Raw genomic sequence first — 23,967 nt, 5'->3', positions numbered from 1 at the left:
TGCCAATTTCACATCTGTCACATCCATAACGGAGAGATGTCACATCCATAACAAAGCTTTTCGTCATAAATGCAAAAAATGTCAAATAATAAAATAAAAAAATAGTTTTTGTTCAATAGTGAGTCAACTCTTATTCTTTTGATTAACATTATTTATTTTGGGTTGTGCAGTTTCATTCACAGAATTTCTTCAAAATATGTCTTATACTGTAAACTCGCTAACTTTTTTTCATCACATCCATGACGCATGTTTATTTTCCTTATTTAAAATATAAAATAAATGTTTACAGATTGATTTTTCTGATCCCATAACCCTGTTAGTTATTTTGGAAAATATAAACAAATGTTTCAACATAATTTTAACATGTACTTTCTGTGAATTTATGCTTTTAGATTTTACTGCAAATGTCATAACACTGGAATTGCACGGTTTATTAAATGCATTAGCCTATATCCAATTGTTCATATAGCCAATATTATAGGTAGTATACTTGAACATATATGCACACATTCACAATTTTAATGGTTAAAAATATATATAAACAGTTATTGTATGTTGCATTTTAAATATGTTGCATACTGTATATGACATGTTGCATATGTTGCATATATATACAATGTTCAACATATATGAGTACGCCTCTCTCAAATCTGTCATTTAAATTAATATTTTCTAAAGGAGGCTTTACTATATTATATTTGTAATATACATATACATTAGATTAGTCAGTACTGCAGCCAAATCTGGAGCTAATCTAAGAAAATAACTTATGATAATGGTCCAAAATTTGTACACACAAAGTTATATGTCAGGTAAAAAAGAGCAAAATTCAAGAGAAACAAAACATTTTGAAGTTTTTAGTTTTTCCCCTCTAATAAGCATACATTTAGCTCTATTAACTATAAATAAAGATGTTTAATGACTAAACATTATTTGAATAAATATATCTGTTTATTAAATTTGTTTTGTTCAAATGCAAAATATATTGCCTACATTCACTGAAAAATGGATACAAATGTTCATTTTCCAAAGGAATCACTTATGAGTTCATTCATTCAATTTCGGCTTAGTCCCTTTATTAATCAGAGGGTTGCCATAGCGGAATGAACCGCCAACTTATCCAGCATGTTTCACGCAGCGGATGCCCCTCTAGCTGCAACCCATAACTGGGAAACACCCAAGTTATCTTATTCACAGACATACACTAAGGACAATTTAGCCTATCCAATTGACCCATAGCGAATATCTTTGGACTGTGGGGGAAACAGGGAGCACCCGGAGGAAACCCACGCGAACACGGGGAGAACATGCAGCAACACCACACAGAAATGCCAACTGACCCAGCCGAGGCTCGAACCAGCGACCTTCTTGAAGCGACAGCGCTACCCACTGCGCCACATATGACATATATGTTATATATGTAATTTGCATATATTGTCATATGTCATATTTCTATATGGTAAAAGAAAAAGATTTTAACGACCTCAGCAGTAAAGTTGAGAGGATAGAGGCGCGAGGCGTGTTCCTGTCACAGCAGCGGGATTGTCATGTGCAGCTTCACTCACACTCGCGTCGAGTTGACGGGGAGCGATAGAAACCGTAACCCGCTCTGAAACGACCAAATAACCGTCCTGAGCCCCAGTGGAGTCTGTCTGAGAACTACCGTCCGCTGTTGGCGTCTGAAATAGCCGTCGGTGAATGACTGTAGAGGCAGTTTAGTCCCGAAGCGCTCAACAGGGTGCTGAGAAAAAGGAACCGGACCGGGCGGAACCAGCCGAGACAACGATACTGACAAACACATCCATCACACCGAAGAGACCAAATGAAGGAGAAGAATTTAATCGAAACGGCCAAAATGCAGGGAAATATGATGGTAAGCGGAACATATTTATTACCACGCAAGTGCGTTTCAGAGGCGATGCTGGAAGTGACTTTCTGTGAATAGCAGGCTTGTTTGTTTAGGCGTTTGTTTTTTCCTCTCTTTCTTAAAGCTCAGAATCAATAACAGTTTCTCATTTACACTCCATGACCAAAGAAATACTTCTTTGTTGTCCTACCAGCACGCTAACACGATTATATAAACCATGATCAATATATGTTGTACAATATAGTTATAAGGCACTGTAAGGTTATTTAAATAACACGTTTTTGTTATCTCTAATACATAACACATACAACATGATATTCCCATTATTTATGTTAAAACACTTTTCAAAATCATGTCACAAAGTCAGAGAAGCCTAAATTAAATTAAATTAAGTTGAATTAAATTAAATTAAGTTGAAAAAAAGTTGTCATTGCCAAACATGACAAAATGTTTAGTTTACACTTGACAAATCCAATATATCATCATACTAGCAGTATATAATAATACTACTACTAATAGTGATGATGATTTATCTATATACATATGTATACACATCAATAGTTAATCAACCTTTCAGTCAATGATATTGGCACCGTAGCCATGGCCTAAAACAACCATTGACATATTGTCATTAGTGTCAAGAACAGCATGGCATTACATCCCATATTATGTCTAAAACTCAGAATGGTCCCTTATTGCCACCTTTAATTACAGTAGTACTGTTTATAATGTACGTTTATTTGGGATCTCTCTGCATGCATTTGAACTGTTTTGATACAGTGCAATCAAATTGATTTACAGGAGCTTGTGTGTATAATTTGTTTTCGTGATTCTGATTTATCTTGGTTGTACGCAGACACGATATTAGAAAAATGTGATATTGGGATATTTTGTTTTCCTGTGATACATATTTTGACATGAGTATAATTTTACCAGATGATGATCAAGTATTTCTATGCAGTGCATCTGCATAAATTGCACATATATTAAATTACAAGCATATTGAGTTAAAACAAAAGTTAAACAAATTGTGCTTCAAACGTAATATAACATGGTCATTATTATATATATATATATATATATATATATATATATATATATATATATATATCATCACTATTAGTAGTAGTATTATATACTGATACTATAAGTATATCCTACTGCAACTTAAGTTTTCAAACATTTTTACTGAGGGTATATAATAATTTGCAACAAAGTAGGGCTGAACAATATATCTTTCGAGCATCGATATTGCAATATTTGTATCCATAATAGTCACATTGCAGGATTAGATTATTTATTAAAAATTAAAAGATTAAGATATTATATATATATATATATATATATATATATATATATATATATATATATATATATATATATATATATATAATAGTAATACTACTACTAATAGTGATGATGATTTCTCTATACACATATCAGTAGTTAATCAACCTTTCAGTCATTCCATTATCTAATAAACAACTGAAATGATATTGGCCTAAAACAACCATTGGCATGTTAACGTCAAGAACAGCATGGCACTGCATAGCATATTAGGTTTAAAACAAAAAGTAGTCCCTTGCCACCTTTATTTACAGTAGTACTGTTTATAATGTGATCTATCTGCATGCATTTATACATGCTGTTTTGATATAGTGCAATCAAAGTGATTTACCGGAGCTTATGTGTACAATTTTTTGGTGATTCAGTGATTTATCTTAGTAGTTGGGATGCACCATATTGGAAAAATGTAACATTGCAGTATTTTGTTTTGCTGGGATACATATTGTGATATGAATATAATTTCACCAGATGATTTGAATAGATCTATTTGGGAAGATTTCATTAATTTACATCCACTTAGATGGTCAAGTCTTCTTCTATGCAGTGCATCTGCATAAAGTATATTAAATTACAAGCATATAGAGCGAAAATATATATTTAATAGGATCTTTATCTTTAATAAATAATCCAAGCCAGCGTTGTGACTATTGTGGATACAAACATTGCGATATCAATGCTCAAACAGCTTATTTTTCAGCCCTACTTAGTAGCAAATAATTCTATATCCTCAGTAAAAATGTTTGAAAACTTTAATAGTTGCAGTAGGATATACATTTAAACATGTTTCAAACCTGGTGGAGCAGTACACATGGGATCTATTTATGTTAGGGCTTTAGCCTGCATTAACCACAGAGGTGACCTTTAGTGTCCGGGGTTCACATGAGAGGGAATTCATTAAAATTTGATCGCACCTAAAGTGCAGTGGAATATTGGTATATTACAGCTTCAGGCTCGATCTGTCAGTGACCTGCAGAGACTGAGGTCCAGACACAAACCTCACAGTGTATCAAGCTTCATTCAGTTGAAATTCAGAACGATTTGATACCTAAGAATATAACTATCTGGCCCGGGTTTCCCGATAACGATGTATCTTGGCTGTAAAGAGCATTCTGTACGTGTAAGGTTACGAACGTCATTGCAATTCTACGTGCGTTTCCCAAAAATGCACATAACATACATGCTACTTAGGAGTCGCTGTCCATTTCCAAAGTGCTGAAATATAACTTAACATGAAGTCGTATTCTGAATTAACCGTGATACATAAGTCGTGATACATGTAAAGAACCTATACAGACTACAAAAAAAAACAAACAAACAAAAAAAAAAAACGTTATGGTTAAAGAACATAAGGTTACGCATAATAATAAATGCCAAGTACATTTAATTTGAGGTTTTCCAATCTCCGTATTTTTCAAGTCTTTCAAGCATATTTAAATATTCATTTATTCACTTTATTTGTTCAGGTTTGTTTGTTTGTTCAGTTGTTTTTTTCATTTTATTCAAGAGTTCACACTTAGATATGCTTGACGTTAATAGCAGATTTGTGCTCATAACTTTTTCTTCTTAGGATGCACAAATGGGGGTTAATGATTACTCCAGAGTACTTGTAGATATGCAATGATTTTCAAGTGCTACTTAAATTTCAATGTATTTGGGGAAACAGGCCAAAACATTAAGATCAGTCACACTTTTTTTTTCCACATTGCTTTTACAACTTATTGCGTATGATGCTTTTGGGCAACGCAGCCCTGTACACTTCATTCATGCTGACAGAATTAATCTACCATAATAAAAAGAAATTAACAACATTAAGTTAAAAGCTGTACATTTTGAAAACAAATGTACTTTGAATTGAGTGTTGGAGCTTATTACAACAAATAACAATGACTGAAAGGAAATCATGTATTTGCGAGCTTACTGTTTGTAGAGAGAGAGAGAGAGAGAGAAAAAAGTTGTTTGTATTATTGTAAAACATAAATTGCTGAGGAGAGTCCTCCACTGAGTCATAGACTAATACACTTTTACCACTAGATGCACAATTTTACCCTTCATGTAGGAACAAGAACCTTGTCCAGTAAGCCATGAGAAATGTCAGTTTGAGCCGTGTACCTATCTGACAACCTGTCTGCTTTTGTTATCCTCATGAGTTCGAGATGGTTGAATTTCTCGAGCTTACACTGTGTTCTCAGACAAAGAACCTCTGCCTGATTTAAAGCGACGTTTGATCAGTAGCGTCGGCTAAAGATACAAACCCTCCTGACTGAACAATATGCTACTGGTTTTTAGTGATTCAGTTGAAGTTTGACTGTTTCCGTTAATTGGATATCGAAATGGGAGGTAAATCTACAGCAAGTCAAAATCAAGTAATGGAATAAACAATAAAAAATAGGTACCTGTTGCAACATTTAATCAACACATTGTTTCACGGAAGTATGGTTATACACTGATGACATTAATTGTTATTGAGGTGCTAGAGTTTCTAAAGTAAACCGTCAAAACTATCTTATCTGCATTACACTACTAAATTAAAATCTTTATTTCTATAGTGCTTTTACAATGTAGATTATGTCAAAGTAGCTTGACATAGAAGTTCTAGAAATTGAAACTGTGTCAGTCCAGTTTTCAGGGTTGAAGTTCGGTTCAGTTTAGTTAAGTGTGGTTTAATTTTCTCTGCTGAAAGTCCAAACACTGAAGAGCAAAGCCATTAATGCAAGGCTCCACAAGTCCCAAAACCAAGCCAGTCATTGGCGACAGTGGCGAGAAACAAAACTTCACCAGTTGACAAAAGTGAAGGCAAAAAACCTTGAGAGAAACCAAACTCAGTTAGACACGACCATTTCTCAATACTGCAGACTAGGTGCCGGAGTCTAGAAAACACTGGACGTCCATATGAACACGTTTATGAGCTAGTCATCAAAATCCTAGCACTTAACATAACCGTTTGTCAATTTAAAACACATATAGGGATATGGCAGTCAGATACAACTAAAGTCGCTGTTTATTCAAAATATAAGAATATTTAAAGTCTTCCAAGGCAGCATAAGTTATTTCTGGAAGGAATAAATGCAATCGATGTCTCCATTTGTCGTACAGCTCAGATGTTGTCACAAATTCAAATATTTCACTGGCAGAAACATTGTGTTATCTTTAATTTCGGTTGTCAAATGCTATTGGCTCCCTCTGTGTCTTGAGACCAATTGCTTTAAATTCAATTGGCTTGCTCTATGCCTTGTGACCGATTGCGTCATAATAATGTGGTGGTCCGCTTTTAAAGGCCTGAAGCTTATTTATATTTTTCAGAGAGAGAGAGAGGGGGGGGGGTGCTCCAAAACATTTTTGAAAGTATATTTATATGCTATGTAGTATATTTAAATTTCTGTATATTTCTATTTCTATTTAGTATAATATATTTCTGTAAGTATGTTCATAAAATGATTCGTATTTTATAAATACATGCAGTCTGTTTAGTGGGATGTATGAACTCTATGTTGGAAAAGTTATCAATATAAAGACAGATATTCAATGTAATCTTTAAAACAAATCAAAACATTTTTGAGTTTATAACACTGTGCAAGGAACCACACAGCTTTAAGGGCACACTCACACTATGCTATCCGAACCATGCCCAGGCCCGTTTCCCGAATCATTTGAGAAGTGCTCTGAATGAGGCTCAGGTGCAGTTCAGTTGGCTGATCCTTGCCTGGTTGGAAGAGGTGTGCCAGAGTATGTGCGTGCCCGAAACTAAATAACAGACGTGACTGTTTCATGTGGATTTATTAATCATTCTCACTGTTCAGTGAACACAAACTGTCGTAGGTTATTAAAGATCCAAACCCCTCACTACACGACAGCTGCACATTTAGCAAACCTCCGAATTCCTGCAGCACGAGGACTTTATAGTTGTTTATGAGCGTCAAAAATTGCTAATCTGTTCGATGAAGTATTTGACTGTGTCACCGCATCCCAAACAACTAAAACAATATTGCTAAAGAAATCTCCACTGTGCTGAGCGAGAATGCTTCTTAAACTAAACACCGCATCATCGATGATGTAAGCGTGCTCTGGCTCGAATGCAATGTGAGTGTGGGCTGTTGGGGAAGACAGCATGGTGACAAGCATGCCTCAGTCCGCTTCCAGGCAACTGTACATACTGTGAGTATATTAAATATTAAATGAGAAACCAGTGGGCGTGGCTTTTTTCTTCTTCTGCAAGCTGATTGGATGTAGTTAAGGAGGCATTTCATTTAGAAAGATTGGGAAAAGGGTATCGGGAGAGTTATTACAACCTAACAGACACCTCCTCCTCATCATTTCTGTTTGTCATCATATCGCAAAACTGACAGTTGGAGGGGCGTGGTTAAGTATGTTAACCACGCCCAATACTTCAGAAGAACTTAACCTGAGAATGTAACCAAAAGCTAATTTTCAGATTTCAATTTTAGCCTTTTTTTTTCTTTTAATGACATGAACAGATTAATTGTTCACCACGAAACTAGCAATGTAAGCTAATGAATTTAGTACGGTTAGTTTGGATTTTACGAGTACTTGAAGAAAAGTTGTTGTTCTACCACTAGTGTAGAATTCACTTGGGAACTGCAGGCAATTGCATGCATACAGTAGGTACAGAAAAGTTCCAGAGTTGGTGAAGGCATTTGTTTCCAGTAAGCCTGGGTAGGGAATAAAATGGATGAGGAATGACAATGTATAGAATGCGAAGGTAAGCAGTGTGATTTTTTTTTATTCCTTTGATATTTTTTTATTATTTTTTTTAGATTTGTGCTTTTTGTTACGCTGTCATGATGTAATTTTCCTGAGCAAAGATGGTAGGATTGTAAATTGCATGCGTGTGTCAGCGAAGCAACTGTCATTGAGATGAATGCGATTGCTAACGGATAGGTATTAGAGCCCTTCTAGGTATAAAGCACAGATAATATCATTATTTCAAGCATGAATTTATAGGGCTCGAGTGTCTAATATAGATATTCCCTTAAGAGTCAAGAGTGCTCTAAGGTTTTTGAGGTTTTATATATATATATATATATATATATATATATATATATATATATATATATATATATATATATATATATATATATATATATACTGTTCGTTGGTCATTGGAGTCTGGCTGCTTTGAGTTATGTTTTTCCATATAGAACAAACTTGGTAATAGTCCAGCACTTCACTTTGATTACTATAATTGGGAGCATTGCAGTGGCCACTCATGGGTACTTTGATTACTCAGTGGCAAAGGGGAGCAAATGGAGGCATAGTGACATAATGACATAGATTGCACTTTTATGGACAAAAAAAGGTTCTTCTGCTGCTACATACTAAGATACATACTGTAAATATCTTGCAGTTCCTTCATGGCATCTTCTCAGGTAGGCCTGCACAAATAATCGTTTATAATCTGAAATCGCTATTTGGAAAAAGCTGTGATTATTACGATGAGTTATAAATATGGTAGCATGCATATAGTTTTTGAAAGTTGTGACAGTTCATGAGCACATTATCTTGAACAATGTGAAAAATGTAACTAAATGTAAATGTTTTCTATATCTTTAGTTTATATAAAATTTTATATATAAATCATTTAATCAAATTCAAAATACTGTAGTTCTTTTCTTAATTTTTGACGACAACTTTACTGGAAACAAAATGCCAACAATGTTTAAGAGCTTTTAAAGGTGCAGTTTGTAAGTTTGACACCAAGTGGTTGAACTAGGTATTGCGCTTCTGATTCAAAAGGGTAGGTTGCCAGATTGACGATATCATCAGGAGCGAGCCTGACTATCGAGCCTAAAGGCTGATTAAAGTCGTGTTCAACACTTGAAATTTATATTGTAGAAGTTACTTCTATTTCTTGCTGCTGAACAACAAAAACTATGACAATGATCACCTCAGGTACACCTCATGTGCTTTATTCAGTGTTAAATGCTATTAATGTGAATCTGAATGCCATTTTACATTTTATTTATTGCCATACTACTGAAAGCTGCAGCAGATAGTTCCCCTCAGATCTTTAAAATAAAATCAACCGTTTGAAATTAAACTTCAGAACTTTGACTCAGTGCAAGCCAAAACATGTCAGTGAATCAGCATGTACATTTAATAATGTTAAAGAGCTTTAATATGTATTAATTAGATTAAAAATCTTACCATTTCGTTGGAGTGCAGTAAGTGCACTATTCTGTGCCTCTGAATGTCTGTATTTAAATTTCTGTTGTATTGTGTAGCGTGCAAACAGCCAAATTGCTGCAGATTTAACTGCTTTGGTTCTCTTAAAACCACCATATCAAACCTGCAGGTCTTTTATGAAGTGGTAGTAAATCACATTTTAAATCACAAATCAAAATTTTGAAAGGGTAAATCACAATTAGATTTTTTTTTTTTTCCAAATTGTGCAGCCCTATTCTCAGGGATTGATTGTAAACTAACCAGCTCGACTTGTGTTGGACGAGTGACATGTCTGTGTCAGTTAATGTCACGCATAAATCTAATGAGCTGAACATACAAGACTGCATGTCTACAAATCCAGATAAAGAGCCAATGCTTATGCTGGTAAATGTGGGCTTGCTTGCGTCTGGGCTCCGCTGAGCGGTTTATTTGATTGGGGTTGGCCCACTGGACGAGTGCGGCGCACAAGCGGGGAAAGAGGTCCGTGATTTATAGTGACCTTTAAGTGGGCCGTCGTTTCTCAAAGCTGGATCTGGCATCCGCAGCGTTTCATTAGGCTTGCGGGAATCCATCATTTGTAATGTTTTTCTCAATTCAGTGCTGCATGCAATTTAAAGAGGTACACGCGCACGTAAATATAAAGTTATTTCTTGCAGCCATCCGATATTCATGCATGGACACACAATCATTTACCGTCAGAGAGATTTTTTTTTAATACTTTCTAATGTTCTTTTCCAGTGATAAGTCATATTTTGAGTCCTTACTCACCTTGAACTAGCATCGCAAATATTTTACATCATTCTCACATCACTTACACATCAATGCATGCACTCAAAACATTGTTTGCTGTTTGTTCAAACTAATTATTTACAATTATTGAGTTTTATTTTGGGACAACTTAATGGTTTCATGTTCAGTCCACTTACATGTGTAAAAAATGTATTAAGGTAACTTAATTCCTTCATGTTGGACCTGTCACGTCTGCTGTAGTGCCATCTTGTGGTATTCTGGACACTAGTTATATTTTGGTTTGTTCCTGTTTTGTTGTTCACGTGATCACTAATTGTTTCCAGCTGTCTGTCATTGTCTAATTATTGTTGTCTTTATAAGCCTTGTTATGTTGTGTTTAGTTTGCCTTTGGATTTTTGCTGTTTGCTCGTGCACCCTGTTCACCAGATTCTGGTTTGTTTTGTCCGGCTCTTATCTGTACCTAGTCTGCTCACTGACTCATCGTTTTGGTTCGTTTGTTTGTTCACTTTGCTTTATGTTATGATCATATTTTTGAATTCCTGTTCTAACTTTGTTTGATACACTTTTGTTTATTGGGTTGTACTTTTGTCTCTGTTCGATTTTTGAACCTGGCCTGTCCCCTTATTCATTATTAAAACTTCTATTGCTGCACTTGGATATCTCTTGTATTTTGTAAGCCCATCGTGACAGGACTAACACAAATCGATTTTGTGGAACCCAGCATTTTATATAGTGTGTGTAGACATAACATAGCTAGAATTTTCTGATCAGACACTGAAAACAAAAACAAATTGCTGTTTGGAAAAAGTTGTTTAATTATTGACTAATGATTAATTATGAATGAAACAATGCAAAATAGAAGCCAAAGCATCACGCTTTGGCTTATGTCAAGTAGGGTTGGGTGATGTCGATCAATTTGGCATCGTACGTTGTGTAAAGCGAACCATCGCGATGGACGATGGCATCGTCGTTGTAGGCGGCGGTGAATTAATTTGTTATGAATAATTCATTAATTCATAACAAATTATCATTTGTAGCCTACCGTTTCTTCCTGACCTGCATGGTCTTTGTTTTACCCATCATAAATAAATCAAAATAGGTTAAACACAAATTACCACCTGTCAATCGCTTTTTCTGCGAGACTCTGACATAAATAGGCAGAGTGATCTGTGTTGTTAAAATGGTGTCGACAAACTTGGTTGGTAAAAAAGGTGCACAACCAACAGCAACCAACCAAACGTATCTGACATTTTCGCTAAAATTACTAAGTACAAGCGTGAAAGTGAAAGATTGAAGCAGTGTACTTACGCTGTGAAATGTTACCTGATAGATTCAAAAGATGTAAGAGTTGTTAGTTAGAGACAAGATTAAGTAAATATCACGTTTAAAACTATAGTGAGACCTGATCCAGTGATACATCCTTGATAAAATGTCCGACGTGCACTGCTGGTTTCGTGCTCAAAGCACCTACTGACTGCCTGGAGCTCAGACGAGCGCATGACAGTGTGTGTGTGATCACGTTATGCACGTTTTTAGCTGTATAGTGTGGATGGAGATCTTTTGAGGAATGCTAGGCAAAACGCCAGTGTGGATGTGGATCGTTTTCGTTCTAAAATGCCATTTTAAAACTAAAATGTATTAGTGTAAACAGGGCAGTGTGTATTTTTTGGATGTATTTTTTGTGGGCGGGCGGAGGATCGCGATGCTGGTTCAGCATTGTGATGGCATCATCTATCGACCCAACCTTAATGTTAAGCTGGAATAAACGTGACCTTAACTTTAAATTTTCCATTTTATGCTCTGAGCTAGTTGGAAAACCTTGCTTTGAGCGTTCCTAAAGCATGTGAAAACAGTTTGACTCTCAAAAGTCTGTCCTTTGCCGCAGGGTAAAAGCGACAGTTTTACTGCCCACTTTCCATTCGTCACCATTCATATAATATGGTCTGCAAACTCAGACAAGCAGGATAACATCCTACTGTTGTTGATATACCCAATAAAGCACTCCTATAATAATGCTATAAGCCAGTCAAAGTGTATTAAACTTGTATATTTAGCATTTTTTAAAGTAAAAGGGGAAATATTTCAGATATTCCAGGCACAAAATGAAAAGACAAAAAATAGAGTCATCATAATACATCACACTACCTGCACTTTAGAAAGTGGGTGTGGAGAAAGTTGCACCTTTCAATTCTCCGTCTGATGAGAGCATCACATCAGACCGGTGTAGCAAACAACAAGTTGGGGGAGAGGTGCACATTTGGCCTTTTATCTTTCAAAAAACCCATTCCCATCCACAAACGAAATTGATTGCTTTCTGCTGGCTTATTTTTGCACTCTGAAGAACAAGAAAAATCTATGATATCGCAGACATTTCCCTCTTGAATGCTTCAAAAAATATGAAAAAAGAAAAAGAAAATACTGCATGCAATAGCATAGTTGAACTCTTTCCTTTGGAAATAGATCAGAAAAAAATATATTTATTGTATGTGCAAATATAGATAAATGGCCACAAAATCAATCATAAGAGTTTGAATAAAGCAGGATACATAAGCTCTCCGTTGATGTATGGTTTGTTATGATTGGAGCGTTTCTGGCTGAGATTTCGATTTGAGGGTTCAAAATTTAAATAAATAAAATAAATATAAAAGCGTTTTACTAATCAAAAATTATGTTTTGGTAAATTTACAGAAGAAAATTTACAAAATGTCTTCGTTGAAGTTACTTATATTGTCATAAAAGAAAAAGTCTTAAGGTAATTTGTAATTTTTATTTAATTTAATGGCTAATTCATATGAATTTGTACAATCTCATTCGTACAACTTTAAAAATCATACATTTTTGTACGACTAAACTGACACTGTAAAAAATGCAGGGTTCTGCACAATTCATTCATGTTGTCCCAACACAAGTTAACTTAACACTTTTAACAAATTTATGTGGATTAAACATAAAAAATTAAGTTGTCCCAATGAAATCTAAAAAATTGTGTTGCTTCAGCTTATTTTTAATAGGCAGTTTGAACGAGCAAAAATAATAATAATAATAATAATAATAATAATTTGGTGCATATGAATGCTACAATTTAGCTACTAAACTTACAAAAGATAAAATGGATTGTGAGATCAGGCTGTCTTTTTTCCACAAATATACATGTGCAATAAGATGGTGGTCCATGTTCATATGCACACATACCAGGGTGTCTGTGGGGTCTTAAAATGTCTTTAATTTGTGTTCAACAAAATTCAAGACTTTGAAAAGTCTTTAATTCACTGAATATTGTCTTGTAGGTCATTTTCCTGTTTTCATGTAAAGTTTCCTAGTCGGGCCAACACCCATTCAATCAGCAACAATTTATCTTAATAAAACTTTTAGCAAAACTCTATTCGTAAGTCTGTTTACCAATATGGATAATCTCTCTATTTATTTATAGGCCATACAGCCCAAAACTGACTTTTGCTGCTTGTTCAAACTATTTATTTAAAATCGAAACAACACAATTCTTATGTTTTTTTTTTGTTTTGTTTTTTTTTGGGACAACTTAATTGTTTTTTGTTCAATCCACTTGAGTTTGTAAAAGCGATAAAGATAACTTAGGTCATTTGTTTTGGGAAAACACAATGGAACTGTGTGGAACCCAGCATTTCATACTGTGTATATGGTGAGGACATTGACCTGGACATACTGTTGTGCATACATTCAGTATATTATAGTTTTTAAAAAGAAGGAGTCTTAAAAATGTCTTTAAAAGTCTGACATTTGACGTGATGAAATCTGTAGAAACCCTGGCATACTTTAAATAAATCAATCAATAAATCAACAAATAAATATGTATAGTTATTTCAATTTACAGCTTCTATGGCACATATTTCATAGCAGTCTCATAACGAACTCTTTAATATGAACTATGATTTGTGAAATATGTTTTTTTAATGCTGAATGCAACCTAAAATTTGGGTGCTCTGTTAATTTGCAAGCTTTTCTTAATTTGAATATGAAGAGAAGCTTAGATCAAAGTGTTAAGTTTTTGGACCAGTCTAGCTGGAGAGAGTATATTCGGGACTAGTTGGCTGAAAGTTAAAAGGAAGTGGTCCTTTTAACATTTAATACTCAGATGTGGCTCTATCATAGCTCACCAGACCAGCAGTAATTGAGTTTCCTTTGACTTTGAATTTTGTCTCTTTAAAACAGGAATACAAATAGGGTAACACTTTAGTTTATGTACCAATTCTCACTGTTAATTAGTGGTTTATTACCTGACTATTATTATAATATTGACTGTTTTTTTAGTACTTATAAAGTCAGTGCATGATTTTATTCTTCATCCCTAATCCTGCCTAATTCCTAAACCCAACTAATATCCTAATAACTAATAATATGCAGCAAATTAAGTGTTTATTGAGGCAAAAATCATAGTTAATGTTTTATTAATAGCACAAATTGTACCGTAAAATAAAGTGTGACCAAAATTAGTAAATTGTTTCTTGGTTTTGAAGGAAGAAGAATGAAAAGGTGTTGCAGTGCATACAGCGATTGTTTTTAGTTTTGGTTAAAGAAGAAACATCTGAATGTCTGTTTTTAATTTCTACAAAATGTGTCATCACATTATCTATCAATGTATCATCTATCATACACCCTGCGCAACATATTTGACACGCTTTGTTGCTATTGTCAGACCAGCTCAACCCTAATTTTCAAGTTTTGCACTATGTTGTTTAAAAAGCAAATCCATTTGCGCCACATTGTTGACTCATGGGTGTGCCGGTCTAAAAAGAAGGTGTGTTAAGGCGCATTGTTGGCATGTTGCTATTTTGAGAAACTGAAATAGACTGCGCCATTGACCAAGTAAAAGCTGGTCTAAAGTCCAGCGCATGTTATTATTAGCAGTATTATTTATTCTATCCATATTTATATTTGTTTTAATAAAAACTAGTTTAGATTCGTTCATCTGTCAGGTTTTGGAGACATATGCATCACCATATGGGGCATAAGAATTGAATGTGTGTTTGGATATAACTCAGTTTTTTTGACCACACTTCATTATTATTGTTCTTTTATTAGTTTGCTGGAAATTAGAACTAAATTTTGAAATAGTTTTGAAACAAATCTTTGCGCTAAACAAACAAAACTAAATATGTAGATTAATGGATGTCTTCAGTGGAGTGAGTAAAGGAGAAAGTAAAGTAGTAAAGAGTAAAAGTAAAGGGAAAGTAAAGAGGCTGAATGGAGGAGGCTCGTTCTTTATCCTCGCTGCAGATGGTCTGTTAACTGTTTTCCTGCTAGTGAAGCGTTCAGTTTTTCCACTTACAAAGTCTGCCATATAAATAGCAAATGCTCCATGGCATGATGCAACTGACTCTTAAAGGGAATAGGAGGTGAGACCCTGATTGGTTTTATGCACGTTCTGCTCAAAACACACCCATAACTCATTAAGAAAATAAGCACAACCCTGTTAGACCAGACACATAGCGTATGTTTTCGTCCTTAAAATAGCAAAAGTTTATTTGTACCCGTAATGTTTTTGAACCATGAGCTTTAGACTTTGCGCCTAGCCCTAAAACTTTTCTTGTGCTTTCTTACAATCAGTATTTAAATATACTGTAAGTTTAAAAGTCACTGGTTGAAACAAAGTGGCGATGCATTCCTAAAATGCATGAAAATGGTGTTTAAAAAGGTTTTAAAAGGTATTGAATTTAATTTTTTGATTCCTGTATACAGTATACCCTATTATAGAAGACATTTCTTTCCCCATACCATACCATTCAGTTTTTTTCGTCGACACTCCAATCCAAAGCCATCCATCACTACTCACCAAGACAACTGTGGGCCAGTCTGCAAGCAAAATAATGAGTTTACAAAAGATGAATATTTCATCATGCCTTTTGCCTCACCCCGTACCTTCATGTTCAGACACAGATTAGATGAGCTGATAGTAATACATTATAATTGATTCAAATGCCTTGAGGCTTTGCTCAAATTAATTCTACATGTCATTTGGGTTTTAGTGGTTATGTCTACTAGTTTATCCGAACAGATTGTGTAATGGATGCCACTGACAATGGTAATGCAATCTGGGGCAAGAGAAAAAAAAAATGCTCAGTAGTTCATTAAAAGTTAGATAAAAGTTCAGCAGATAATTCTAAATAAGATCATCTAGAATATGATGACAAAGTATCACGTTATTCTCATGGCACTGATAAGATGAGCATTACAGAACAGATAATTCTGACTTATAGTCATGTTTGAAACCATTGTAAAAATCTCTAACATACAGTAAATGTAACTGCACATATTATTGCTTCCCATACATAGACTTTACTTGGACGGGCCGCCCAGGTACTGTATATTAATGGCTGCCTAAGTAAATTTGGCAAATTTAATAATTTAATTTTTTTACTATTATCATCATTTTACAACTTCTTTATATCTCCCCAAGATAACAAAACATCTGTAATATATTAACCGGTGGAAAATTGTCTCTCGTTTACTCGTTTCTTAGGCTACTGCTCTTTCAGTGTGCGTGAGAACTGTCAACACTCCCACAGACAGACAAGTGCTCTGCAGACCCAAAGAGATGTGCTTTTTTGGCACTTAAAAATGCATCCGGCTGGGGCTTCTTAATCTATTTGGTTTAAATATTTGGTTTTCGCTTTCGAAAGTTGTTGTTAATTGTAGGCGTTTTAAATTATTATTTTTTTAAATTTAAACCTACTTTCGCTTGGCTTCACAGCTGACTGCGCACGCACAGCCGTGAGAGTGAGAGAAACATTAGGCTAAATAATAATTCTTTAATAAACGACTCAGAAAAACTTCTATATACTCCGAGGGTACGAAATGACATCTAAACTGGCTGTTAATTATTTGTACACCATTAGAAATGGTTAATCAATTAATTTGCCTTATTTAAATAATCTACACTTAAAATTAGTATAGTTTTTAGAGATATTGTCTGTTTTTAATCCTTTTTTTATCTCATTCACTTCTCATTTGCTGTATATTTTATATTATATAGCATTAATATTTTGGTTGCCTATGTTTGGTTGTGTTAAAACAGCGAATGTGGAGGCGGTGGGGTCCAGCAGCTGCATGATGAAGAATTTGCCTTTGTGAGCAACATTAATGATCATTTACCTCTGTTTATGCTCATTAAGAATACGCTGTCATAAGCCGCTCTCTACTCTTCACTCATTCCATTGAGTTTAATTGTTTCATAGTCTGGCCTACAGTATGCCCGCTGAATGATAAAGCCGGAGGTGCTTATTGTGTGTAATCTCCACGGGCCACTGCAGGAAACCTCCAGATCAGGCTGTATCTCAGTCAGGAGGGACGAATGGTGAGGGATGGTGAGGTAAAGCGCTAAATGTGCCAATGAGAAATGGGTATCGAGTGATATGTGGAGGAAAGACACCTCATATACCTGCTGGAACTGGAGACGTGTTGTTGGGGAGTGTTTGTTTTTCAGTGTACCATTTTACATTATTGTGTAAAATATAATCGTCCTACAAAAAATGAACTAGTTAGTGTTTTAGTGCAAGTGTAAACATTACTGCTTGCTTAAATTTTGATTTTTGCGTTAGTTTAAAGATGTCGTGAAGTGCTTTGAAAAGTGCAGTTTTTTATTCAGTGTTTGACGTAAACTCAGTTGAAAAGTGCAATGGGTACACTGGAGTGTAGCTCCTCCTCTTAAAAAAAAACAGCCAATAGCGTTTTGTTTTTCATCACAGCTCTGTCAGTGAGTGGTTGAGATCAAGGACATCAAATGAAACGCAAAAAAAAAAGAAGGGGGCGGGGCATGTCAGATACTGGAGAGCATCTGATTGGTCAAGACTCGATGAGAAACTGACCTTATTGCTGTGAGGCGATTGTGCTACCTACTGCGCCACCGTGCTGCCGCTCTTGTAAATTAACAGTTACAGTTATGCTGTAAAACTACAGCACAGTGGTAATTGTTAATGCACAGTGTGCTTGTAAAATTTTGCCAGTAATACTGAAAAAAATGTCAGTAGTTCTGTAAAATTTACAAGCGCACCGTGCATTAATAATTACAATTGTGCTGTAAAACTGTAAATACTGTAAATTGTACAGCATTTTTTAAAGCATAGTTTATTGAGCTAAAAGTCTTAGTTAATAGTTTGTAAATAGTAAGAATACATTTAAATAAAGCACTACCGTAGTTTTATATACTGTAGTAAATATTTATACTTTCTCATTAATTATTTAGCAGTTACAACCAGCTGACATTATCCTACATGGGAGTGCATATGAGAAGGCAGTGTGGGAAAATTGGATTTTGCCAGGGACAATGGTCAAATATACAATATTATCTGACCAAAGAAAACTGCAGTTGACCTACTCAAAGTCAAGTGTTGCATACAAATGTGTGAAAAGAAAAGATTCCGATTGAAACAAGCTCCGTCACATCGACAATAGCATGCTGTTGTCATACTAACGATTCTCTGTGTCCCTCTGTTACTGGCAGCTTTCACTGGTATTTTCCTCATTAACCTTCAGCTGGCATTCAAATAAATGTCTTTGCAAGCCAACAACCTTGATTACGGATATCGCAGTTCATCTTTCAAAAGCTGCATTTGAGATCACCATGGGATCTATGGTATTTATCCTCCAACTTTTTGTTTCTGACTTCATTGTCATCTTCTTTGTGTTAAAGAAAAGAATGTCCTTCAGAGAGTGGCTAATGAAGCCGAACGAATCAAACTTTTTGCATCTAAATGCAAGGAAACTTTCTGAGCCTGTAAGCCTGTGCGAATTGTAGCCTCAGTTTTCTGTTCTTAGCTGACAGGAGTGGCACCCGGTGTGGTTTTCTGCTGCTGTAGCCCATCTGCTTCAAGGTTTGACGTGTCTTTCAGAAGCAGCATTTGAGATGCTCCAACACCATGGGATCTATGGTATTTATCCTCCTCCTTCAGAGAGATGCTAATAAAGCCAGCCAAATTAAACTTTTTCAAGTAATTGCAAGGAAACTTTCTGAAACATGCTTCCACATTGCTGGCGGTTCACACAATTGCAAAATTTCTGCAAAAGCGTATTGTGACGCTCACTAATGTGATGACACTTTCTCCTGAATCAACATGTCAGCCTGTCATTTCTCTTTTTCCATTTTTCGGTCTTTGCATATGCATTTCAGCAAAACGTATTGTGGGGTTGAAAGCACAGTCACTGTGCCATCCTTCTTTCCTAAATTGCCGCCTCTTTCTCTCGGTCTCAAACCCCCCCACACACACACTTTCCTTTCAGCCTGCAGATTCATGCCATTATTCATACACACCATTTTGTCTCTGTGAGTGAGGGAAGTTCTGGGAAAGACTCTCTATGATGTATAACTCTTTTTAATGGAACTCTTTATTTGTGTCTCCCCCAGAGCAAGGCATTGTGGAGAGTAATATCGAGGAAAACCATTTCCAAGCTTTTAACAGGATTTTCAGCAAGCTGTAGGAGTTAAGGCATAAAGAAATCCAAAAATGATGCCATTTACTTTCTCAATTCATGTTCTTGGCTTGAAAATTATCTGAATGGGAGAAAAAAAGTTGTCATTAAAAGCTTTGATCAAATTATACTAAATTCATTTTCAGCCCCTCTTCTCCAATCACCTGACTTCATCCTGGCATGTTTTGAATGTCATTATGTAGTTAGTTCCCATTGCACAGGCCAAGTAATTCTCTGTTGTTTATTATTGAACATGTTGTTGAACTTTAAGATGATTGCTGAAGTATAAAGGAATGCAAAGTGTGTTTTGTGCTGATTTTAAGTGTCACAATGTATTTAATTAGTGACTGTGACTAGCGCGTCCTAAAGGAAATAGCAGGGCTTGAAAGTCATGCCAAAGAACAGAGTTTAAATAGTTCAGCTTTTAACCTTGGTTTCTTTGCAAATGAAATGCTCCATTAGAGCTGCTTGTCTTGAGAGAATAAACACCATCATCTGCACACAATTACATTTTGAAGAAGTTAGGCATTTATTATTATTGTATTTGTTAAATTAAATTTTTTTTTTTTAAATAACTTCAAAAATCATGGTATAACATACACTCACTGGTCACTTTATTAGGTACACCTTGCTAGTACTCCTTTTGCCTTCAGAACTTAATCTTTACTTAACCTTAATCCTTCATGGCACAGATTCAACAAGATACTTGAAATATTCCTCCGAGATTTTGGTCAGCTGCACATCCATGATGCGAATCTCCCATTCCACCACGTCCCAAAGGTGCTTTATTGGATTGGGATCTGGTGACTGTGGAGGCCATTTGTGTTTAGTGAATTCAACATGGTACACCACTGGTCAAAAAGTCATGGACATGGTCAGCAACAATACTTAATGCTCAATTGGTACTAATGGGCCCAAAGTGTGCCAAGAAAATATTCCCCACATTATTACACCACCACCACCAGCCTGAACAGTTGATACAAATTGTAACCCTACCATCTGAGTGTTGCAGCAGAAATCGAGACTCATCAGACCATGCAACATTTCCCAATCTTCTATTGTGCAATTTTGGTGAGCCTGTGCGAATTGTAGCCTCAGTTTCCTGTTCTTAGCTGACTGGAGTGGCACTCAGTGTGGTCTTCTGCTGCTGTAGCCCATCCGCCTCAAGGTTCGATGTGTTGTGCACTGAATATTTTCTCTTTTTCAGACCATTCTCTGTAAACCCTAGAGATGGTTGTGCGTGAAAATCCCAGTAGATCAGCAGTTTCTGAAGTACTCAGGACAGCCCATCTGGCACCAACAACCATGCCACGTTCAAAGTCACCTTTCAAAGTCACCTTTTAAATCCCCTTCCCCATTCTGATGCTCGGTTTAGACTGCAGCAGATCTTCTTGACCATGTCTACATGCCTAAATTCATTGAATAGCTGCTATGTAATTAACTTGTTAGAAATTTGCGTTAACGAGCAGTTAGGTGTGCCTAATAAAGTGGCCGGTAAGTGTATATTATGAATGTCTTTTATATTAGTTTTAATATTTTTCTTCATCTTCAACACGAGTTGGTCATTGACCCTAATAATTAGTATGTAAATTATTGCAACAAAGATAACTAATCATCAATCAAATCTCAGTAGAAATGTATTTATTTTTTAAAGCTATATGAATGAACGTATAGGGTTTTATTGCATCTTTTTTTAACCCCCTACTGCTCTATAAATAAAATAAAGATTAAATGGGTATTAAGCAGTTTAAGCTGAATTAATTAAGAAAAAATGAATTAAACTATGAATGAACAGTTCAGTTTAATGCATGACTAAAATGACTGAATTTCAGTAAAAACATTCTTTAACAAAGCACACAACATGGCGATTTTGTTTGCTTGTAATGTTTGTCTGTCTAAGGCCTCACCCTCACCCTAAAACTTTAATGAGATCTTGCATGGCGGTCGGACAGAAAATTAAATAACACCTGTTAGACCCTGAACAGAATATTCCCTGGCCATTATGAGAGCGCTTTATCATGGGAGCACTCACTACATCTAAATTAACTTATAAATGCATGGCAGCGCCTTGCATTTCAGCCACACTGCCATTTAGTGTCTGTTGTTGCTTAAGGAATTCACTCAAGAGGCTTAAAAGATAATGGGAATGAAAATTAGGCCCTGGTTGAGGGTTGCATACACAAGATTGATGTCCCGGTTTTGAAGTCCAGTCCCATAAAGGTTCCCAGGGGCATCTTTCATCCATGTTGCAAAAGATGGTCGGGGAATGAACACACAATTTGGCCATGAAACAAAATGAACGTTTAACAAAAATGGTCTTTGAGGACTAAGCATGAAATGCTCTAAAAGTAATGCTGGACCACTGTGAAATGCAGTCTGAAATGGGTAAAAAATGTTTCTTTTCTAGATTCAAATAAACATTGCAAATAAATGTTTTTTAAATGTTTAATAATTTAAATAGTAACTAAAACATCACTCTTGGTCTCATTTTAATTGTACTATTGTAAGCTATGGCACTGTCGTGCTTTTTCTTGTGTAAGTAACATAGTAAACATTGTAAACAACAGGTGTCCTGAAGAAAAAGTGACATAAACAAATTGATAACCATTTTTAATTCAACACTATTGTGTCATTGGACTAAATGTGTTCGATGGGATGTTGTTCTGAGGACTCTTACCTTTCAAAATAAACCGTAATGTACTGTACAGGAATGAATGTTATCTTGTTATTCCAATGATATGTACTTCATATCGAATAAGCGTTTTCTGTACAACTTACACAAATTTAGCAAATACACTCTTTATAAGCTTCCGATTGGAAAACACAACATAGGCTCATTCTGAAGATGTAGCAGGGATGACGTCGTTCCTTTTCTGGCTTACCAGCTGACTGCTTATCTTCGTATGCACGGCTTTTCAGCTGTAACCAGTGTGTCCAGTTAGCTCGTCATGTACTTCGGCAGACTTGAGACGCAGAGCGGAGTTGACTGCGACAACAAGTCTGGTAAAGAACAGTTCCAGAAAGCAAGTAAGACAAAAGCTAAAAAAATTTAAATAAACAAGTAAATAACAGGGTAAGAATGTGGTAAAATCTGAAAGCGTGATAAAAAGCAGGGGCCTTTTCTTTTTCTGTATTGTTTTTTAAAACACTGCGGTTAAGTTTACGGAAGGGGGGCGGGCAGGTCAATCAGTAGTTTTAAAACACTATTGGTTGGGTTTAGGGAAGGGGGAGGGTGGGTCAGTCGATCCATCAGTCAGCCAGTCATTTAGTCAGTAGACAGCCCACAGCGACCTCTGGTGGATTTATGTGAGAACAGCAGGCGCGAATGGCACTCGCGGGAGAAATTTGAGATCTGAAAATGCGTATACAGCGGCCTCCGGTGGATTCGCGAAAACAAAAACTGCAAAAACCATAGATTCTGGGACATATTTTGCTGTCTTCAGAAATGTATTTAGGGGTACGTAATCAGAATGAGCCTGGGTTGGAAAAATAAATACCTACTATCGCTTCTTGAGGGTTGTAGCTTTAGACTGATGTATGGTTTTGTCAAGATTATTATTTTTTTTTGCTGTAAACAGTGACGTTTAAAAACAGCACCCCAGTGTCCACTGAAACTTTCATCATCATTGACTAGCCCTCATGCCATTACACACCAGTATGCTTTTATTTCGTACCACTTGGTATTTATTTTTAATGAGGCCATTTTCTTGAAGATTTGAAATTTTTTTTTACTTAAAAATGAATTACATACTCATGTGAGCTTAAGCCATTTTGTACATTTAAAGAGGTTAAACAATTATGAAAAAAAGCTATAAAAATTTTTGCCATTTCTTCATACAAAGCTCTCAAATGGCTTTGGAAACTTGAAATATAAATGAGATTTATATCAGTGTGAACTGTAATAAATAGAGCTGGGGTATGGGAGTCTAAAGGATGACTTATATCAACACCTCTCAATCCTAGCCAGTGCTTGTGCTTTTTACCGCTCTGCAAATTGTGTATGCTTCTCTCATCACTTAAGATGTTTGTTCTAATTAGACGATAAGGGCCCTGTGAAGTTTCCAGTTTGAAGCGAGGATATATGTTTCATTTAAATGGCATTTAAGTGTGTAATATGTGATTTCAAATGATTTTTAATTACAAAAGAATATCATCTGTTAATAAACGTGTGCATTAAATTCAAAGACATTCTTTGTTCAGGTAGCAGAGAGTAAAGAACAGTGTGTAGAGACCCTGTCAATCAGATCACAGTTCATTCATGAAGCTCTCATCTATTGAGCTGGTTATCTGAGAACGGTCATGTACAAGGACAGCAATTGAAAACCAATTACACGATGGTCACTTAATTATCACTAAATTCCCTGGCAGTGACAAATAGCTTT

General features: G+C 35.6%; 1 protein-coding gene across 2 annotated transcripts in view; it reads left to right on the top strand.

The window, feature by feature from the left end:
- dpp6a (dipeptidyl-peptidase 6a) overlaps positions 1-23,967 on the top strand; it is a 467,305-nt gene that overhangs the window by 56,715 nt on the left and 386,623 nt on the right. Inside the window, exon 1 of one of the 2 annotated variants that reach the window (XM_009297271.5) lies at positions 1,564-1,873. The exons of the other annotated variant lie outside the window; for it this stretch is intronic. Coding sequence (XP_009295546.2) covers positions 1,823-1,873 — 51 coding nt within the window. The 5' untranslated portion in view covers positions 1,564-1,822. Of the gene's footprint in view, positions 1-1,563; positions 1,874-23,967 lie in introns of those variants that run through there. 2 annotated transcript variants of the gene reach the window in all.

Source organism: Danio rerio, chromosome 24 (genome assembly GCF_049306965.1).
Source record: "Danio rerio strain Tuebingen ecotype United States chromosome 24, GRCz12tu, whole genome shotgun sequence".
NCBI lineage: Eukaryota > Metazoa > Chordata > Actinopteri > Cypriniformes > Danionidae > Danio > Danio rerio.
The sequence above is the reverse complement of the archived record's forward strand: the minus strand, read 5'-3'. Positions and strand labels throughout refer to the sequence as shown.